This window comes from Mandrillus leucophaeus, unplaced genomic scaffold (assembly GCF_000951045.1).
Source record: "Mandrillus leucophaeus isolate KB7577 unplaced genomic scaffold, Mleu.le_1.0 Scaffold330, whole genome shotgun sequence".
NCBI classification, from domain to species: domain Eukaryota; kingdom Metazoa; phylum Chordata; class Mammalia; order Primates; family Cercopithecidae; genus Mandrillus; species Mandrillus leucophaeus.
In genome coordinates, this window is record NW_012103477.1 from 888676 (window position 1) to 911134 (window position 22459).

The 22459-nt window shown below is 44.9% G+C and overlaps 1 protein-coding gene across 1 annotated transcript in view; it reads right to left on the bottom strand.

Annotated features, from left to right (window-relative positions):
- The window catches only part of CEP104 (centrosomal protein 104kDa), a 38311-nt gene that overhangs the window by 14505 nt on the left and 1347 nt on the right, over positions 1 to 22459 (bottom strand). The window contains exons 2-14 of the mRNA XM_011988444.1: positions 19060 to 19233; positions 17930 to 18068; positions 16045 to 16107; positions 15662 to 15738; positions 10732 to 10900; positions 10086 to 10241; positions 8416 to 8643; positions 7660 to 7857; positions 6100 to 6267; positions 5215 to 5388; positions 2729 to 2905; positions 1791 to 1997; positions 1279 to 1386 (exon numbers count right to left, since the gene is read on the bottom strand). Coding sequence (XP_011843834.1) covers positions 1279 to 1386; positions 1791 to 1997; positions 2729 to 2905; positions 5215 to 5388; positions 6100 to 6267; positions 7660 to 7857; positions 8416 to 8643; positions 10086 to 10241; positions 10732 to 10900; positions 15662 to 15738; positions 16045 to 16107; positions 17930 to 18068; positions 19060 to 19233 — 2038 coding nt within the window. The remainder of the gene's footprint in view (positions 1 to 1278; positions 1387 to 1790; positions 1998 to 2728; positions 2906 to 5214; positions 5389 to 6099; positions 6268 to 7659; positions 7858 to 8415; positions 8644 to 10085; positions 10242 to 10731; positions 10901 to 15661; positions 15739 to 16044; positions 16108 to 17929; positions 18069 to 19059; positions 19234 to 22459) is intronic.

Below are 22459 nucleotides of genomic sequence, written 5' to 3' on the forward strand. Positions count from 1 at the left end.
CCACACCACGATGTGGACCTGAGCCAGAGGCTCACCCCCCATCCCAAGGTCTGCCTGCCTCCTTCTGCCTCTTGTGTCTTTTTCTCATTGTGACTCTGACGTTCCAACATTTGGTGGAAATGTCACTGTGACTTTTCGCCATAGGAAGTTCAGCATATATTCAGCCACATTTGATCTTTTTTTCCCCATTTGTACCCATTTCTTCTTTTAAAAATCTGTGGTAAGAACACTTGACATGAGCTCTGCCCTCTGAGCAGCTCTGGGTGAGCTGTGCAGCCAAGTGGGCTGCAGGCCTGAGGTGCCAGCAGGTCCCAGAACTCATTCGCCTGGCATGGCTGAAACCTCAGGTCTGCGGCACGGAAACTCCCCGTGTTCTGTCGCCTCTTATTTCTTCTTCTTCTTTTTTTTTTTTTTTGAGACGGAGTCTCACTCTGTCGCTCCGGCTGGAGTGCAGTGGCCCGATCCCAGCTCACTGCAAGCTCCACCTCCCGGGTTTACACCATTCTCCTGCCTCAGCCTCCCGACTGGCTGGGACTACAGGTGCCCACCACCTCGCCTGGCTAGTTTTTTTGTATTTTTTAGTAGAGACGGGGTTTCACTGTGTTAGCCAGGATGGTCTCGATCACCTGACCTCGTGATCCGCCCGTCTCGGCCTCCCAAAGTGCTGGGATTACAGGCTTGAGCCACTGCGCCCGGCCTCTTATTTCTTCTTTTAAAGGAAATTTTCTATCAACTGAAAGAAACTTCTTCATAAAATTAGTGTTACGAAGCTAATTCACATCCCAGAAGCAGGGAGGTTGAAAAGGAACACATTTATATTCAACCAAATATTTGTTCCCAGTACACATAACACCCCCATAGGCTTAAAGAGTAAAGGTTCATGGAAACAGAATGTTTACCTGGAACCTTCCCTTTCTAATGCGCTGAAGCAGACCTTTAGAGTCAAGCTGATTTTTCTCCTTTGTCTCTGAAGGTGGCTGGAGAGCTGTGGAGGAGAGCAGCTCTGTGCCCACAGCCCCTGGTCCCTGCCTAAACCTACGCAGCAGCTCACATCAATTCTGACAGAGGATGGAGGGGCAGCAGGAGTATCTGCCACCCAATTCCACCTCTCCATGGAGGGCTTCTGTCACCTACCCCAAAACTAACCTAAAAAAACAGAAGGAATCAAGACGCTCATTTGCATAATTCCATGAAAAATAAGTCAAGTATGATGTGATCTATACAGCAAAATACATCGCAGCTAAAAGCACACAGGTGAAAGACGTGTTTACTTCCAACCTGAACTTCAGCCTGAATGTCTTTCAGTGCTGCCAGCTGCCCTTGTAAAGCTTTAATTTCTTCTTTCTTTTGTTTTTCTGCTTCTTCTGTAGCCGCTTTTCTCCGTGCCTGGTGAGAAAATTATTTTTCTATTAGAATAGCTTGTTAGGGTAATCTCAGAAACTGGGAGACAAACTGTGGCATATCAACTATATTTCTTATAAATTATAATATTCACTAAGACGAATAACAAGTTAGAAGCAAATCTTTTCCATTGATTTCGTCGGTGTTTATTGATAGATAAACCCGCCATGTTCTCACGGCTATCATTATTCCGTTTGCAGCCTGGGAACCTGAGGTTCTCACTGGCAGAAAGTGGAGGAGCCAGGATCCGAACGCAGGAACCTGTTCTTAGCCAGTACGCCTGAGCTTCCCATACACATGGCTCCTTCAAATTACGTATTTACTTATTTATGTATCAAGTAACTTCTTCCATATAGGATGAGGTCATAACTTCACCACCGTTAACTCACCCTCATCTCAGCACCTGTAGGTCTGCCATCTATTTTAGCAAATCCCTCAAAAATTGTTTTGTAGAGAATGTTCTTGCGAGTGTTGCTGTCGTCCGGAGGAAGGTACTCCAGAATGGAAGCCTGGTGCTGTCTGTACATGTCCAGAATAATTCTCACTGCCGTCTCGCGGACCTCATACACTCTATGCTCCAGGGAACTCACTGAAAACTAAAGTTGGGAGGGGCTCTTGTTACTGATTCTGAAAATAAAATTAATTTCTTTTAGCATACAAAAAAAGTACATTATAAACATTTGAAAAATAAAGAAAAGAGAAAACATCCATATTAAGAATTAGGAGGTACTTCAAACCTAAAACCTCACGGATCTACCGTCTCGATGTAAGCTGTGTTAGACTTTCATCACGCTTGTTTTGGATCTTTGTAAGAAACAGAACGCTGTGGCTATAGTGTAATCCCATCCCCACCGTGCGTCTCCGGGGCCCATGGTTTCTCATCCTCCTGGGAGCTGTGCGCTTCTCTGTAGCCAAGGTGCAGATTTCAGGTTTTTGGATTTGCGATCCAAACCAGTAAATGTAATGGAAGTATTCCAGAGTCCGAAAACAATCTGAAATCCTAAACACTTATGGTCTTAAGCATTTCAGATCAGGGGCTTCAACCTGTGCCTGATAGTCTCCATCACACTGCTGTTATTGTCTCTTAAAGACAAAGAAATGCTTTTTATGATTTGTTTCTCTCCATGGATAAAGATCTGTACACACCATGTACCATTAGACAGCAGGACGCGTGTGGGGGCCCCCATTTGTTGGATGAAATACTGGCTGTTTTTCTGAAATCAGTCTCACTCGTTCCTTCAACAAACGTTGATGAGACCCTTGCCATGCTCCAGGCACTGTGGTGAGTGCCAGGCCAGGTGGTGTGTCACACGCGAGGTCCGCTTACCTTCATCACGTTGTCAATGGTGAAGCCCGAGCTCCCAGTGCCCAGGTCTTTCAGCAGCCGGGCAAGGAGGCCCATCTGACTCATTGCCAGGTGAACTGAAGAGTTTGCTTTCAATGGCTGCACCAGGTAGGATGGAATAATTTGGAGAGACTTAACTTCTTTAAACAAGGCCATTTCCTAAGAAAGCCAACGTAATTTGTTAATTTTTATTGGAAAATGCTGGAGGCAGTTTAGTACAATGCAGCATGATCTTAAACTAAACATTGAAGGAAAAAATAGGGAAATACAGAATGATAGTGACAAAGAGCAATAAGAGCACTGATCCGTAAGCTTGTATTTCTATTTAAAACATAACAACGATTAGAAATGAAAACCTGAGTCACAGGAAATAAAACCATGAAGAATAAAACGATTTTATGTGTAATGAAAGCTCTTCAGAAGCATAATTGAAAACTTGAAGGTTTCTGTTCTCAGTACTCTTCAGCTTCCAGGAAGAGGTTTTCTCATCTCTAAAATTCTAAAAGAAATTACAGTTGTTGCTAGAATCATTGTTATTTTAGTATTTATTAAATGTCAGCCAAGAGTGTATGATTCTGCAGTGATATGGTTACTAGTGGATTAAGACGGAAAAAAATGCAAGTACCATTACATATTTTAATGTCCCTAAACAAACAAGTCTTTATGTAATTAAGATATTTATCACTTCATTAACCAGATACAGAGAAAAAAATAAGATGTTGAAGCGTTAAGTTGCAATCAGAAATAAACCTGTTTCCAATAGGTCTGTAGGTCCTATCATCTAAAATAATCTCTCATCTTGCTGGCCCAATTCACTCTGTATTTGGGCCTGTGAGTGACTCTGTATAAATCTAAAAGCTAAGAGAAGAAGAGCATTCTCCAGGGAAGTCTGGACAGTAAACTCCTTAATGACAAACAGATGCTGGGAGTGTGTATTTAGTCTGCTAACCAGCACACTGGTGCACAATAATTGTAACCCTCAACAGATTGCCTTAAGGTTATCTGAAATAGAACATTTTAGCACCACCAAGCTGCTCAGAAATTAATGCGGCTTAAAAACAATTAAATGAAGCAATAACATTGCTCATCTGCAACATATCTTTTGAAAGATGAGCCTCCCCACCCCCAAATTCTAGCTGTCTTAACCAGGAGTGTATTGTAGCACATTAGCATGACAGCATTTATTCTTACTTTTTATTAGCATTTGTTTTCCTTATTTACTCTGAAAATTTAGGTTTATTAAATGAAACTAGATCTGTGGTTACTCATATTTTAGAGAAATGACCCCTTTGGATTCTTTTGAGACACAGTCTTGCTCTGTCACCAAGGCTAGAGTGCAGTGGTGAGATCACAGCTTACTGTAGCCTCAACCACCTGGGCTCAAGCCTCTCACCTCGGCCCTCTGAGTAGCTGGGATGACAGGGCTGCATCACCATACCCGGCTAATTTTTGTGTTTTTTGCAGAGACAGAGTCTCACTATGTTTGCCAGGCTGGTCTCAAACTCCTGGGCCCAATTGATCTGCCCACCTTGGTCTCCCAAAGTGCTGGGATTATGGGCATGAGCCACCCTGCCTGGCCTGGATTCTTTTTTTTTTTTTTTTTGAGATGAAGTCTTGCTCTGTCGCCCAGGCTGGAGTGCAGTGGTGCGATCTTGGCTCACTGCAAACTCTACCTCCTGGGTTCGAGCAATTCTCCTGCCTCAGCCTCCCAAGTAGCTGGGACAAGAGGCATGTGCCACCACACCCGGCTAATTTTTGTATTCTTAGTAGAGAAGGGGTTTCACCAGGTTGGCTAGGATAGTCTTGATCTCCTGACCTCGTGATCCACCCGCCTCAGCTTCCCAAAGTGCTGGGACTACAGGCATGAGCCACCTCGCCCAGCCTGGCCTGGATTCTTTTTTAAGAAGGATCTGCACATCACAAAATTTTGTGTAAAACTTAATTCATAAGCTTTCTTAAGCCCAAAGGGAGAGTCTTAAGAACTCCTAGACTACATGAATTCATTAGCTAGTTTAAAGACAGCAAAACATATTTTCACATTATGGTATATAACTGTGTGCCCCCAAATTCATACATTTATCTCTATCTCAATATTTCCCATAATATCTAGCCTAGAGGAGGCACGTTTGGTGAAAGAATGAAAATATTTCGATTAAGACAGTTGTATCTTTTATTTCTTTACCCTCAGATTTTCTATTTTTATATCATTTTCCGTTTTTATTTATTTAAAAAATTAATGGCATATGTTGGATAAAAGAAATGTTGGAAAAACCCAACTGTAGATTTTAACTGAAGTTTATGTCTAAGACAAAACTGACCTTTTAGAGCATAAGTAAAGTGTGATGGCAAATCCCTGAGAATAATGTTAACTGAGTAGAGACAGAATCTTGTAAGGTGTTAAGAAAGCCAGAGAGCTACATGAATATGTTTATCATCTATGGTTTCAAATGCCGTGGTGAAGTTCAGACCTGAATAAAATTTGCAGCTGTCACACGGAGGCGGGCAGAAGAATCTCCAGTTCTGGTGAGCAAAACAGGAATGGTCCTCTCCACAGAGTGAGCTGTTTCAAGTTTACTCAGTTTATGTTTAGGAATATATTGTGTAATGATCATTTTCAACAATTTCAAAGAAGCCTGAAAGACCTAAGAGAAAAGGGATAAACACGGATGAGTTACTACAGTGGAATTCTACCAAGAGGAAACATGGAATTTACTATCAGTAATACATATGAACATATTGAAAATGACGTCTCGTCTGAAAGGCTGAAAATGGCAAACTGAAAACTGCTTTCTAAACACAGTAGTACCTTGCATATAGAGGACATATGCTCTTATTTCACTCTGTCATAAATCACTCCCCATCTTCCCTTCATACCGAGTATCTAACAGCCCTGCTTTAACGGGTAAGCCCAAATCTTCCCTTCACATCAAGTATCTAACAGCCCTGCTTCAATGGGTAAGCCCAACTGTGCAATGTCCATTCTTAAGGCCCACTCAGCATTAGAAAAACACTAACTCTCAACCTCATCAGTTTTCATGCAAAGTGAGAACACAAACTGAAGATGTGGTAGCACTGAACCAGGCCTCCACAAACACCTGGCTTTGCAGAACATGTTGCTCGAGACCAGAAACAATGACCCAAGCAAAGGCAGATTTCCCAGACCCTTCATGTAAGATCAGTTGCACAATATAGCTCTTGCTAGAGAACCTCATTTCTTAGTGATTCTATCGAGTTACAGTTGGTGACCATGTCAATGACCAACTGGTCCTCTCTCAAGCTGCTCTGGTCTTCTGTGGTACGGCACATGATCTCGTCCACGGATGCTGGAGCCAGCACCAGCTGAGGGCACTCACGGAGGTCACAATGTCCTTTATGGCTCTTCTAATGAGAAAGATGGATGCTCTCAGTGTGTTCTTTAAATCTTCTTTTGGGGTTCCAACAGGCATTTCCATCAACTTCTTATACAAGGCAAGCAGTGCATCCTCTCGGTAGGACCATGTCTTAGAATAGGCCCCAGCAACCTACCACAAAACAGGCAGCATTTGCATGACATCACACAACCATCCTCCAATACCACACAAATTGAAGGCTTTGTTTTTTTTTTTTAAAGTAAGATGATTCATTTCTAATAACAGAACTTTTATAAACTGATTCATTTCTAGTAACAGAACTTTTACAAATAAATACGCATATTTAGAGAAATAATTTTTTCTGATAAGGAAATTTAAGACGTTAAAATATAAAAAGTATTAAATGCTCCAAGGGAAATATTTTTTTTTTTGAGACGGAGTCTTGCTCTGTGGCCCAGGGTGGAGTGCAGTGGTGCCATCTCAGCTCACTGCAAGCTCCGCCTCCCAGGTTCACACCATTCTCCTGCCTTAGCCTCCCGAGTAGCTGGGACTACAGGGGCCTGCCACCACGCTCAGCTAATTTCTGTATTTTAGTAGAGACGGGTTTCACCGTGTTAGCCAGGATGGTCTCAATCTCCCGACCTCATGATCCGCCCGCCTTGGCCTCCCAAAGTGCTGGGATTACAGGCGTGAGCCACTGCGCCCGGCCTCCAAGGGAAATATTTTAAAGCTGAGAATGAGGTGAAAATCCTACTCATTTCTTTTTTTTTTTTTGAGACAAAGTCTCACTCTGTCGCCCAGGCTGGAGTGCAGTGGTGTGATCTCGGCTCACTGCAACCTCCGTCCCCCCGCAGGTTCAAGCAATTCTCCTGCCTCAGCCTCCTGAGTAGCTGGGATTATAGGCGCCTGCCATCATGCCTGGCCAATTTTTGTATTTTTAGTAGAGATGGGGTTTCACCATCTTGGCCAAACTGGTCTTGAACTCCTGACCTCATGATCCACCCGCCGCAGCCTCCCAAAGTGCCAGGATTACAGGCGTGAGCCACTGAGCCCAGCCAACACTACTCATTTCTATGAGGAGATACTTCCATCTTTTGCTATGCCATCATTTTGTGCTGGAATTAGCTGGTGTTCAGAAGACAGCAGGTGTTTAATACAAACTCCATGAATGCCAGAAGGACACCCAGGATGAAATGAGTACCCATTGATACATCTTAGCTCATGTTTTTGCTGTTTCACATAATTCATAATTTACAGAAGGGCCAGGCACGGTGGCTAATGTGTAATCCCAGCACTTTGGGAGGCCAAGGCCAGGAGTTCAAGGCTACAGTGAGTTATGATCATGCCACTGTGCTCCACCCTGGGTGACAGAGTGACACTGTCTCTTAAAAAAAAAAAAAAGTTAACAAAAGACTTTCCAATCCAGTGAGAACAAAGGGAAGTGAACAATATTACAAATGCAAAGCCCTGGGCATTTTCCCTCCTTTATGTGTAAGTACAAAGAGGTGTGAACACCATATAGCCTTCCCTCCCCTCTGCCCCCCACTGTTTTTTTTTTTTTACCAAGGTTTCTCCCAACACATCGATGGCAGAGCTGGCTTCTCTCAAGGCCTTCTCGGTTAAGGGCTCTGGCTCCCCAGACAAGCCTCCCCTCCGAGCATCGCTGATGTCTGCATCACTCATTTCCGGCTCCACCACTGCCTCCCCATGATGCTTACGAATAGCTGGAAGAGGCCGCTCATCATAGGGCAGGGACTCTGCCTGCAGTGAACGAAGGAGAGAGGAAAGTGCTGGGGAGCTCCATGGGTCGCATTCTCCAAGGCACCTCTCACGGGCAGGCTCACTGAGCTTACTTACCTGATCTGCAAGATGTTATTTTGCTAAATATCAGTATCATCAGATTAGAATAATTTATACAACAAAGAAGATGTAATTGAAAAGATTAGATGAGGCTTTCTGTTCCTTTCTAAACTTATTACAGACCTAATAAAAGCAAGGTAGATTCCGCCTCGATGGAGACTACTAAAGTAAAGGCTATTACATCTTTTTTTCTGACAAGATCTCTGATATGTTCTTAGTTTATTGCTTAGAAATAAGCATCAAGCCTGATTTTAACAAACATGCTCACGAGGTGTCATCAGGTCTATTGCTTATGTGGCTATGTTCTCACTCAGCACTATGGCTCCTAGAATGGAACAGAGGTGGGTCTGGCTGGGGTGCACTCATGCACTCCATGCATGGGAACAGCACCTGGCATAACACAGGTCCTCTACAAATATCCAAATAAAGTGAACACCAATCTGAAACAGAATTACCTACATTGATCTTTGGATGAGGATCTGTGGCAGGGAGTAACTGGTCCACTGCAGAATGCTGAGGAGAAATAGTTAGAGAATATGATGAAGGCTTTTCCTGAAGGAAAGGTTCTGCAAACTGGTTTTCTGTTCCTCTTTCTTCCAGTTGTGGTAGTGAGGGCATTGGCTTTTGGTGGCGAGGACTGCCAGAACGAGCGAGGGGCCGGAGGGGCAAATCAAGAGGTCTTCGCATCTAGGGAACAAAAAGGGACATTTAATTTCAAATGCCACTGCCACGACAGACATATCCATCTCATTCCTCCAGATGAATAAGACTTTAGAAAGCTGTGCTGGAAGAGGCTCCTTGGCACAAAGAAAAGTTTCAAAACCAAAGAGAAACTTCCACGGAGTGAAATCTCCTTGAAAGCCCCACACAATCAAGCTGCACTCATCTCAGTTGTCTCTCCACATTTCCGTGTGGACTACAAAAGTGACACACACACCCAAAATGCTAGTGAAGGAATGAACATTTGTGCATGGAGATGTCCACACATATGTGCCCCTGAAGGAGCACGGTGGTGTGGAGAAAGCACCTGGGCTGGACCCAAGTGGACTTCTATTCAGAATCTGGCACTGCTATTCACTGTGTGTACAAAGGAAAGTGATGTTGTGTAACCCAACAAGTAAAGCTGACTGCACAGTTGCTGCACACTGGGCATGGTACTGAATGTTTTGGACAGGCAGGCTCATTAATGCTTACGCTTTTTACTCCCACTTGAAAGCTGATGGAAAACTGAGGCATAAAGCTGATAAGAATTAGTCTGTGATCACAGAGCTGGAATGGTGGTGCCCGGATTTGAACCCAGGCAATCCAGCTCCAGAGTGTGCTCTCTCTTTTTTTAGAGACAGGGTCTTGCTCCGTCACCAAGGCTGAAGAGCACGATCGTAGCTCACTGCAACCTCGAACTTCTGGGCCCAAGTGATCCTCCGTTCTCACTCTCCTGAGTAGCTAGGACTACAGGTGTGTGCCACCAGGCCCGGCTATTATTTATTTTTTGTAGAGACAGGGTCTCTCTATGTGGCCCAGGCTGGTCAAACAATCCTCCTGGGCTCAAACAATCCTCCAGCCTTGGCCTCCCAAAGTGATGGGATTACAGGCATGAGCCACCATGCCTGGCCTTGAGAGTGTGCACTCTCAACTACTATTCTTTATCTCAGGACCTTCATTTCCTAATCTGTCGTGTGGGCTGAATGCCCCATCTGCATGAGTTCTAAAATCAGAGGCAGAGCACCTTATGGGAAACATGTTCTCAATACACTGAAGCTGTTAGTACTTCACTCTCACTTGATCCTCACAACACCGAGGGGTCAGTGGGGCAGGGTCATCACTGCCTTTTCCAAATAAGGAAGCAGTTGGAGAGATGAAGGGATGCAGCGGAAAAGCAGCAGGGCCTCGGTTTTCCTGACCCTGGCTCGTTCCCTTTCCCACGACTGTGAGCTTCCTGAAAGAACGTGCTGAGGCAAAGCCTCCCTGACGTAGGCACAGAGCTGAGTCCATCTATGATAACTGTCCCCTGAGCACTGCAGAGTGTTTTACACTACACTTCAAAGGTATCTATCCACCTTTGTGAACCACACAGTTGACTCTCTGTTCTCCTAGGCTTTCCTCCACCCTCTCCGGGCTCCCGCACCCACCAGCTCGGCATCCAGGAGGCTGTGCAGCTCCAGCTGCTCGTACACCTCAGCGCGATACTGCTCCATCTGCTGCTTCTTCTCCTTGGCGAGATCATAGTCTTCCTTCTCCACGGCACAGCGTTTCTCTACCTCATACCTCCCAAGGCGCTCACCAACCTGAAGCACAAAATGTTTGCTTTTTGTTTCAAATTTGGATCAACTCACATCAAATGCAAAGCTAATTTTTAAGAGTCACGCTTGAACCATCTTGTGAGGAGAGGGAGCGAGCACAGGGAAACGGAAGGAATGGGCCACACTCATAGCAAAGTTCTGGCTGCTGTTGCTGTACTGGCATCTAATAAGCCCATGGGTTCATCATGACTTTCGGGATAGCTGGTTTTCCTATTTTCCCATTGTGCTCAGGGTCTTAGTAACGAGGTAGCTGACCCTGGCACCTCAACGTGAGTCTGAAGAGCTAAAGCTTCTGCTTCCATTTACATTTTTAAAGTGCTTATCTGTCTCCATAACTTTATTTTGCTGAGATCTCTGAACTCACACTAACCTCACAGCTTTTAGTAACCGGTTTCTTTTACCATGTAGTTATTCTAAGTATACATAAAACCTATTACAGGCATAAATTAGGAACTGTTTTCTCCAAAAGCCATACCTTTTGCAAATCAGCAATAGCTTGTTTTAGTTTCTTGGCATAATCATAGCGTTCCTTTTGGACGGCTTCCCGTTTTCTTTCATCTAATTTTCGTATAATCTGTGCAACTTCTGGATCTTGGTACATATCAAAAGCTAAGTCATCCAGCGGAGAAATATAGTCAGATCTCCTAAGGGAAGAAATGTATATTTTAGAGATGTCAAGCCCTAGGAGTTCCGTGCTGAAGATGCACAGTTGAGAAAATGCCCCTCCCTACCGCGCCCCATCATGGTTCACAGAGCATTTCCTGTAGGAGAAAATGTGTCTCAGAGAGGTAACGGGCCTCAGGTCACAGAGCTCCTAATTGCAAGCAGGTCTTTCTGACTCCAAAGCTCATGCTCTTGACCATGAACCAAACTGCACTTCAGGGCATCTGAGCCTTCAGTGCATTTGCTCAGAGTGCAGACTTTGGGCCTCACCTCGTTGTGGGCCCTGGGAATAGGACGGTGAATGTGAATCAACTGCAGAACAAGGAGAAAAACAAAAATGAAACCAAAAACAAATGGATGACCAGGTCCCACCCTAAGAAATGTGACTAGCGGGCCCAAAATGGAGTCCAGGCACCGTATTTTATAACATCACAGTATTTTTTCTTTCTTTTCTTTTTTTTGGAGGCAGAGTCTCACTCTGTTGCTTAGGCTGGAGTGCAATGGCACAATCTCGGCTCACTGCAACCTCCATCTCCTGGGTTCAGGCGATTCTCCTGCTTCAGCCTCCTGAGTAGCTAGGATTACAGGTGTGTGCCACCACACCTGGCTAATTTTTGTATTTTTAGGAGAGACACATTTTCATCATGTTGGCCAGGCTGGTCTCAAACTCCTGACCTCAAGTGATCCACCAGTCTCAGCCTCCCAAAGTGCTGGGATTATAGGTGTAAGCCACTGCGCCCAGCCTGTATTTTTTTCTTTGAGACAGAGTCCTGTTCTGTTGAACAGGCTGGAGTGCAGTGGCATGATCTTGGGCTCACTGCAACCTCTGCCTCCTGAGTTCAATCTATTCTCATGCCCCAGCCTCCCAAATAGCTGGGACTACAGGCGTGTGCCACCACGCCTGGCTAATTTTTTGTATTTTTAATAGAGATGGAGTTTCGACATGTTAGTCAGGTTGGTCTCGAACTCCTGTCATCAGGTGATCCACCCATCTCGGACTCCCAAAGTGCTGAGATTACAGGTGTGAGCCACTGTACCCGGCCAACATCACAGTATTTTTGATGAACATGATAGGTTAAGAATTGCTACCACTGAGGTTTTACTCAAAGGGTTAAGTTGTATGGTGTCAACCACTATGTCCTAGAGGAGATCAGAAACATTCCTTCAGCAATAAGCGATCCTTTGTAGCCACCTGAATAACTCATTTCTGATTAAATATGACCTCTATTCCTCCTTTTGAGCTCTAGGTAGGGTCTAGAATGTAAACAATAAAGCTAGTCTCACCAAGCAACAAAACCTTAGTAGAGGACGAGGATCGAAGTGTCCCAGCTGCTGTATCAAACCCATTAAACAAGCCAGCTGCTTACGGTAACTTGAACATCCTTCGAGACAGGTACGTTTTAAGGAAAACATTTGTCATAAAAGTGTAGTTGGTGAATCTGTATTATAATGAATTCAAGTGGGGTATGGGAATAGGCCCCCTTTAAGTACTCACAGCCCCCGCTGGCATCTCCCCACCCTTGAGGTCACGGTATTTTGCTCACAGCAGCACCACAGGCTGGTGGCTGGGACGGCACCAGCAGCTCTGAACGGTATCTGATCCCAGGGATGACTAAACGGCGAAACATTTTGGGGTGTCTACAAGATCACATTAACTATTCTTAGTGTAACACATATGACACTCTAAGTCACGTTGCCTTGCTGTCCCAGAGATGAACACAAAGACTTCATTTGATTGTAAAAATCCTTCAAAGCAAACATCATGTCCTGTGGCACCCAGTCCCAGCTCCTGTTGATTCAGCAGCAGCGTGGGGTGCCGTCTACCCACTTCGGTAGAGAACCCCCAGTGGCAATGACCGGATTCCACGTCCGGCACAGGCCCGCACATGCCAGTTACACAGCTTTTCCCAGCCCTTGCACTTAGCCTTCATAAAACCCCGGGCGTGGGGCAGGACAGGCAAACCACAGCCTGCCATCCCACCCGGCTGATTGGATTAAGGCAACAGATTTAAAGTCTAAATCAAAATGACAGAAAGCAGCTTTATTGGAGATACTGAGACACTAAAGACTTAATCAGTTTGGTTGTTCCTGCCCTGCTGCACTTGCTTCAGTGAGGGCAGAGTCCCAGCCGCGGTCCTTGTGGCGAGGCTGGCAGGAGGGAGGCAGCCATCCACTCTCAGCGCTCATTCCCCACAGTGCTTCCAATCCCCAGCTTGAAGGATGGGAAGAGTACTGTGATTTTTCTATTAGGCAAAGGAGGCATCTGAGGCAGAGACTGAGAGGCTGGTGTGATTTTTTTATAGACATTACATGAACAGCCTCTACTCTCTAAGCACTGCACACTCACAAGTGTCTGTGACAGCTCTGGTCTGCACCAGGCCTGCGGGGAGGCGGGGCAGCCTCTGCAGGAGGGAAGGCTCGCTGTCCATCAGTGCACACTCAGCAAATCGCATGTGGCTCCAGAGCAACTGCAGAGAAAATCTGATCCACATTGTGTACAAATAGAAGAGCCTGGATCAAGAATTAAATCACTTTATGCGAGCAGTCTGTATGCGGGTAAAAGTGAAATTACACCAAACGTTGCGGACAAATTTGAAATTTCTATTAAAGTTTAAAAAGTTGATCTTTATTGGGAAGCTGCTGTCAGAGAAGAACCAAGGATTATTTGGGATTCCTCTTTATTTTTAAAAAACTTTTTTTTTTTTTTTTTTTGAGATGGAGTCTTGCTCTGTCCCCCAGGCTGTAGTATAGTGGCATGACCTTGGCTCACTGCAACCTCCATCTCTCAGGTTCAAGGGATTCTCCTGCCTCAGCCTCCGGAGTAGCTGGGACTACAGGTGTGCACCACCATACTCAGCTAATTTTCGTGTTTTTAGTAGAGAAGGAGTTTTACCACGTTGGCCGGGCTGGTCTTGAATTCCTGACTTCAAGTGATCCGCCCACCTCGGCCTCCCAAAGTGCTGGGATTACAGGTGTGCACCACCACGCCTGGCCTAAAGAACATTTCAATTCCTCTTTTGTCTCACTGCGGCAACTATGACAGCCCTTCCCTTCTTTTCTTTAGACCAGGCACCTCTGGAATGGAGTCCCCTCGTTGTCATCCACAGCAGGTAGGTGGCAAGGGAGCCACCGTCCCAAAGAGGTGCCCAGGACAGACAGGGTGACCGAGGATGGCGCAGTGGGGCCCTTTAGCTCTCCAAAGGTGGATTCACCCCCGGTCCTTACACTGCTAAAAAAAAGAGGAAGCGGCAACAGCAGCAGAAAAATATGTATACTTTTTTTTTTTTTTTTTTGAGACAGGGTTTCACTGTCACCCAGGCTGGAATACAGTGGCATGATTTCGGCTCAAGCAATCTTCCTGCCTCAGTTTCTTGAGTAGTTGAGACTACAAGCACGTGCCACCAGGCCCAGCTAATTTTTGTATTTTTAGTAGACATGGGGTTTTGCCATGTTACCCAGGCTGGTTTCAAACCCCTGATCTCAAGCAGTCCTCCTGCCTTGACCTCCCAAAGTAGTAAGATTACAGGCGTTAGCCACCACACCCAGCCTACAATTGTTAACATGAAGAACTTTCCCTGTATCCTTTTTTCTTTTTTTTTTTTTTTAGCTAAACTTAGCAGTGAGAAAAAATATTTTTAATGGGTAGAGAGGGATTGGTAAAAATTGTGTTGTTAAAAACCTATGTGATACACAGTTTTCACTCCTCTAAACTTTTGAAGAGGCCATAAGGTGATGTCTGTAGAACTGATAACCTAGGTCAATTAATATCTTTGATTTTTACCATGAATTTGCTTGTGCTGATAAAATATCAAAGGATGGCCGGGCGCGGTGGCTCAAGCCTGTAATCCCAGCACTTTGGGAGGCCGAGACGGGCGGATCACGAGGTCAGGAGATCCAGACCATCCTGGCTAACATGGTGAAACCCCGTCTCTACTAAAAATACAAAAAACTAGCCGGGCGTGGTGGCGGGCGCCTGTAGTCCCAGCTACTCGGAGGCTGAGGCAGGAGAATGGCGTGAACCTGGGAGGCGGAGCTTGCAGTGAGCCGAGATCGCGCCACTGCACTCCAGCCTGGGTGACACAGCGCGAGACTCCGTCTCAAAAAAAAAAAAAAAAAAAAAAATCAAAGGATGGCTGACAGATCTTTGTTTAAATGCATTTTAGGAAACTTCTAGTAATATCTGAATACAAGAAAGGAAGTAGTCTCTGCTGGGGAGTAAATGAAGGTGTGTGGCTGGATGCGGTGGCTAAAGTCTGTAATCCCAGCACTTTGGGAGGCTGAGGCGGGTGGATCACCTGAGGTCAGGCGTTCGAGAGCAGCCTGGCCAACATGATGAAACCCCATCTCTGCTAAAAATACAAAAAATTAGCCTGGGTATGGTGGCGGGCACCTGTAATCCCAGCCACTCGGGAGACTGAGGCAGGAGAAGTGCTTGAACCCAGGAGGTAGAAGTTATAGTGAGCCGAGACGGTGCCATTGCACTCCAGCCTGGGTAACAAGAGTGAAATTCTGTCTCAAGAGAGAAGAAAAAAAAAAAAAAAAAGGGAAAAAATAAATGAAGGTGTGCTAAATAAAATAGTGACCTTAATCTTTATGTAATTTTCAGACAATCCAATCAGTGGCTTATCCAGCTCTAAACTGAATTTAGAGGCTCCAAGTCCATAATCCTTTGGAAATGACTGACCCTTTCACGATTCTGAGGAAAGTAACAGAAGTTCATTGCTGGGGAGCAGGACTCTTACCTGGCGTAAGTTCCTTCTAGAGCAGGGTCCTCGCTGTTGTGCCCAAGGTAGTGGTCAATCAACTTCTCTCGAGAGGCCTTTGGGAGCAAAACATCTGCTTAGTGTCTCAGAGAGAAAGAGGAACAGCATAAAACCTTAACTACAAGACTTATTTCACATGAAGCTATCAACAAGGTTCAGTGATCCTCATCTTTCGGAGGGACAGCTAAAACTGTTAAAGAAAAGTTTAATACGCTATAGCTCCTAAAAATCATCTGAAAGTTATTCACTAGTCAATTTTATGCAGATTATAAAAATGATACTTTTTTTTGGGTGAAAATAAACGACCCCCTCCAGTTAGAAATACATTTACTTCCTTAGGAATTAAAACTTTCCAAACTTACAGTATTGCTTTCATCACTGAAATCTGCAGGGTCTCCAATGATATTTATGGCAACCAAAGCAACCTAAGAAAGTGTTAAATCAACAGAAATTAAATATACAATGTTTGAAATGACTTAACCCCTTTATTTACATACTTTGAGACAGGGTCTCGTCTGTCACCCAGGCTGGAGTGCAGTGGTGTGATCATGGCTTACTGCAGCCTGGACCTCCTGGGCTCAAGTGATTCCCCCACCTTAGCCACCCAAGTAACTGGGACTATAGGTGTGAACCACTATGCCCTGCTAATTTTTGTGTTTGTTTACAGAGATAGGATTTCACCATGTTGCCCAGGCTGGATTTAACTCCTTTATAACAAACTGACCTATACTGTTATCAAATGGGATGATGTATATCAGAGTGTATTAATTGTTAAAATGTTATGCTAATGTAAAGAATTTTTAATAATTAACAAAGAATTTTAAATAAATTATGTAAGTTAGTATTCTAATGCTTAACCAAATGGTTATTTTAACCATTTAAAGGATGTTCTAGCTGGGGGCGGTGGCTCACGCCTGTAATCCCACCACTTTGGGAGGCTGAGACAGCAGGGTCACCTGAGGTCGGGAGTTCGAGACCAGCCTGGCCAACACGGAGAAACCCCGTATCTACTAAAAATACCAAATTAGCCGGGTGTGGTGGTGCATTCCTGTAATCCCAGCTACTCGGGAGGCTGAGGCAGGAGAATCGTTTGAACCCGGGAGGCAGAAGTTGCAGTGAACCGAGATTGCGCCATTGCACTCCAGCCTGGGCAACAAGAGCGAAACTCCGTTTCAAAAAAAAAAAAAGAAAAAAAGAAAAAAGAAAAAAAAGACATCCGCTTGAGATTCAGTATGGAGCTCATCTTTGAAGGATCTTGGGAACTTAGATGATGAAAAGTTAACACAGCTCAGAATTTCCAAGTCGGTAAGTCTCACCTGAGGTGGTGAGTCACTTTTCCATCCTGCACCCCCAACCACTGTAGACCAACTACTTAGCCAGGTCATTGCTGGTCAACACATGCAGGTGGGGAAAGGAAGGAAGAGGGTTAACAATCATTCTTCTGGCTTCCTGGCGTGTCATGCTGAAGGCGCCAGGCAGCTTAACTGGACCTTTGCACTCTGGTCCAGCTCACCCGCTTGGTCTAGAGATTTGATTTGCTGGGTGCTCGCATTCCTCTTGGAAGGGGCAGGGAGAGTTGTAAATACTTGTGCTAATTAACAAGATTGCTTTGGACACAACTGATTTCTACTACACTAATCATGTGAGAAAAAGAAAGAAAAGGAAAGAAAGGGAGGGAGGAAGGAAGAGACGAAGAATTAGCGGATTGGAGCTGGAGAGATTCTGGATTACACGCAACATTAATGTGTCCGCAATTTTTACTAGGGGCTTTACCTCGTGCACGTTGGGAAGGTTTATTTAGAACTGTGCTGTCCTACACAAATAGGATGTGAGCCACATGTGTTATTAAGGTTAAGTAGGCACATTAAAAAATTAAAAAATGCAATTAACTTTAATAATATAGGTTAACACAACATATCCAAAATATTATCATTTCATCACATACAATTGACATAAAAGTTCTCATGAACTGTTTTGCATTCTCCTTTTGTACTGAGTCTCTGAAGCCCACTGTCTGGTGATGCTGGCAGCAGCTCTGGGCACTAGGCCAGTTCGTGGTAGGCACTGGCCACGTGTGCCCAGAGGCTGCTGGATCAGACAGCACAGCTCAGAGAGCTCAGCAGTCTCCCAGAAGAGATCCTCTCTTATAAGATCATCTTGAAAATGCATCTAAGAAAAGATACGTGACCACATAATCCCACAGAGAAGGTAGGGGCAGGATCGAAGGCAAAGCTGCATGCATCTTACCTGATTATATATGTTGTATTTGTTGGCATGGTTTTGGTGAAAAATCAGCTTAAGAAATTGTCCTACTGCATCCACATAAACTGATTTTAGTTCCCGGGCTTTGCAACCTGTCTTTTCGTTATCACAGAGAGACACATAGCTGAAAAACAAACCACAACTGAAGAATACGCTGATTTGAAAATGTGCTGTTCAATAAAACTGCCCCCTACTCTGATTGAACTCAAGAGGCTTATTTATTTTTATTGTTTTATTTTTTAAAGCTAGACTACCCCTACGCAGGATCAATAGGTTTGAATAAAAGCTAAGTCTAGAATGAAAAACATAGGAAAACCCCCTAGAACTCAAATTCTAATTAGTGTTCTTGTTTTTTTTTGAGACGGAGTCTTGTTCTGTCACCTAGGCTGGAGCGCAGTGGCGCGATCTTGGCTCATTCCAACCTCTGCCTTCCGGGTTCAAGCAATTCTCCTGCCTCAGCCACCTAAGTAGTTGGGATTACAGGCACTCGCCACCACGCCCGGCTAATTTTTGTATTTTTAGTAGAGACACAGTTCACCATGTTGGCCAGATTGGTCATCTAATTAGTATTCTTAAGAAAATTTCTACATCTGAAAAGTAGAGTTGAACAGAAGAATTCATAGAAATCATAACGCTGCTTTTTAAGCATGTTCAATAAGAGGCAGGTGTTAAGAAATTATGTACTCTTGAACCAAATAGAAGTATATAACATAGGACCAAAAGTTAAGGGACAATTCATCTTTAAGAGCTTTCAGGGCCTGGCGCAGGGGCTCACGCCTATAATCCCAGCAATTTGGGAGACCAAGGCGGGAGGATCATGAGGTCAGATCAAGACCATCCTGGCTAACACAGTGAAACCGTCTCAACTAGAAACACAAAAAATTAGCCGGGCATGGTGGCGGGCGCCTGTAGTCCCCGCCACTCCGGAGGCTGAGGCAGGAGAATGTTGTGAATCCTGGAGGCGGAGGTTGCAGTGCATCAGGATTGTACCACTGTACTCTAGCCTGGGCGACAGAGTGAGACTCCATCTCAAAAAAAAAAAAAAAAAAAAAAAAAGAGCTTTCAGGTAGAATTAGTCTAAAAGCCGCCACTATACATTTATATTTCATTCTTACCCAAGTCTTCGAAATCGCTCTGCTTGATAGGGTGCAAAATATTCAGGTAAGCTTTCACTAATGTAGAACTCAATTTTACTTGAAATCATATACTGGTGAGCAAGTAACTGTAGTTTCCTTATTCGACATCTCTCCACCATTTGAAGGACAATTTCTTGTGGAAATTGGCAAAATCTGAAAGCAAACACATTTTAATTTTTTCTGAACAATTCCTCCAGAGGGTTTCTAGATGCTAGCATCTCATTCTTGCAGGTAAGAAGCATTAACCACACACCCACTTTGAACTGGACAGTCTGGAGGTAGTGATGGTACAAAGTTGCCTGCGACATGATTCCCGTTCTCTCGAGCTTGTCATGGTGGAGCTGAAGCTTGGGATTAAAAATTTGACTTGAGCTGCCTGTAACCCTATAGGAATCATACTCTTGGTAGCTAGTAAATGGTCTGACATGAAACCTGAAGTTTTTCATAAGATAAATCAATCTTACGAGGTGGCACTAGTGGGCAGGATGGAGCCAAAGGATCTTCCATGGGAACTCAAATGCTTAAGGGCCCCAAGGTTTCAATATTGAAGGAGTGCCTGCCATTCATGCATAGTGGTCTAGGGAGAGAAGCCTATGGTATGGCCCGTGCTGGAGCTTCTAACTTTGCTCAAAAGTGACATAACTCTTTTTTTTTTTTTTTTAGACAAGGTCTCGCTCTGTCCCCCAGGCTGCAGTGGTGTGATTATGGCTCACTGCATCTTTGATCTCCTGGGCTCAAGTGACCCTCCTACCTCAGCCTCCTGAGGAGCTGGGACCACAGGCATGTGCCACTGTGCCTGGCTAAAACTTTGACCAGGCTGGTCTTGAACTCCTGGGCTCAGGGGATCCTCCCTCCTCGGCCTCCCAAAGTGCTGTGATTACAGGTGTGAGCCCCTGTGGCCAGCCTAGAAGTGACATAACATATTAAAAAACTAAGAATTGGGTAGAGGATCACAGCAGTCAGCAAAGACCCTACATCGCTTCCAAAAATGCAAAGGCTCAAGAGAGGCACATTTGGGGCAGGAGGGCAGCTGGCACAAACTGGGAAACCGAGCAACTTTGAAATGAAATTCTTTAGTCTTTCATGTTAGTAAAGTGCTGCTTTAGATAGTTACTGCTTTTAAATGCAGGGCACATAAATTATCATTTGTGGTGAGATTATCTGAACATAAGGACAATAAGTAATCTATTATTTAAAAATCTTGATTAAAAAAAAAAACAAAACTCCAAAATTATTTAAAGAAAAGCAAGGCCGGGCGCGGTGGCTCAAGCCTGTAATCCCAGCACTTTGGGAGGCCGAGGCGGGTGGATCACGAGGTCAGGAGATCGAGACCATCCTGGCTAACACGGTGAAACCCCGTCTCTACTAAAAATACAAAAAACTAGAAGGACGTGGTGGCGGGCGCCTGTAGTCCCAGCTACTTGGGAGGCTGAGGCGGGAGAATGGAGTGAACCCGGGAGGCGGAGCTTGCAGTGAGCTGAGATCCAGCCACTGCACTCCAGCCTGGGTGACAGAGCGAGACTCCGTCTCAAAAAAAAAAAAAAAAAAAAAAAAAAGAAAAGCAAAACAACCAGCAAAGCTTTGAAGTTGTATACAGTCATGCACTGCGTGAGACAGTGGTCCCATAAGATGACAACACTGTACTTTGACTTAGCTTTTCTATGTTTAGATATACAGATACCTACTGTGTTATACTCGCTACCGTGTTCAGCACAGTCACGTGCTGTACAGGTTTGCAGCCTGGGAGCAATAGGCTATGCCACAGAGCCTAGGTGTGTAGAGTAGGCTGTACCACCTGGGTTTGAGGGCACTCCAGGTGTTTGATGAAATCGACTGATGATACATTTCTCAGAATGTCCCCAGGATTGAGTGATGTAGGATTGTACTTTTAAAAATCCTTCCATGGCCAGGCGCGGTGGCTCAAGCCTGTAATCCCAGCACTTTGGGAGGCCGAGGCGGGCGGATCACGAGGTCAGGAGATCGAGACCATCCTGGCTAACACGGTGAAACCTCGTCTCTACTAAGAAAATACAAAAAACTAGCTGGGCTAGGTGGCGGGCGCCTGTAGTCCCAGCTACACGGGAGGCTGAGGCAGGAGAATGGCGTAAACCCGGGAGGCGGAGCTTGCAGTGAGCTGAGATCCGGCCACTGCACTCCAGCCCGGGGGCGACAGAGCAAGACTCCGTCTCAAAAAAATAAATAAATAAAAAATAAATAAATAAATAAAAATCCTTCCAAAATGGGCCTATGATTTAGCTACCCAAATGCAGCTGATCAACAGTTTATAGATGAATCAAAAATAGCTTTCAAGCTGAATATAAAAAGAAACCTCACAGTTAAAAAGGCTAGTATGTATTTATCCTTTCAAGATACATTGACAGATACAGATTTTCAAAAATAAAAATAATTTGACAACCAAAAAAATGGAGGCTCAGAGGCTACGGTTGGTGCAAACTTTATGCTTTCTTGGAAAAATGTCTTGCTCTGAAGGGTTTAGGCTCTCTGAATTCTGAGGTCACACGAATGGCACTGGGGGTCTCCCTGGATCTCTTTAACCCCACTTCAGTGTCTCTCCTGGAGCTGCATCAATCTATGCCCTGAGCTCTGATGCAGAGGGTCCCACATTTTCTCTGACCTGTGGTAACAGGGCGCCTTGTCCTGCCGTTGGGAGGCTAGGCTTCAGGGTATCCTCCTTTGTCTTTCTGCGATGTGCCTGACCTCAGGGAAGTCAAGAGACCCCGAGCCAAACCCAGTGGGAGTCTGTGGTGACCAAGGGCACATGGATCCTTTTCTTAGGTACATCCTCTGAAAGCACGTTACTGAAGTGAGTGTAGGTTATGCCCTTTAAAGCAATACCATGTCAACGCACAAGAGAACCATACGGGTGTGATTTCTATAACTATTGCCAAAAACCGTGGCTGGGTGTATACTGGAGAACCTTCAATCCCCATATAAACACGGAACAAGTACAGTGAGCGTACAGGACCTCTGCAGAGGGGATGCTGCTGCCTGGGAGAGGCATGAGCAGGCTCACGGGGAGTCTGGGAGGAGAGGGTGGAGCGCTGGGCTGCTCCCGTGGGTGTGCTCCTCCTCCTGCCCTCCAGCCATAGGTTGGACCCTGTTAATGCTGCCTGTATGGGCAGTGCATCGGCCCCAGCCAAGGCAGTACAAGGATGCTGGCTCGCCTGCAATCCCAGCTCCACGGGTGACAAAGGTGCTGTCTGGCCCTTTCTGCTTGACTCTTGCTTCATTTCTGTTCATTCAGAACTCACTTCCGGGAAATGCAGGGACAGGGGGTCTTATTTGTTGCATCTCCTCAAAAACCCCAAAAGGAAAATATGTTTTAATTTTAAATGAGATTTACATTCAATTTTCAGCA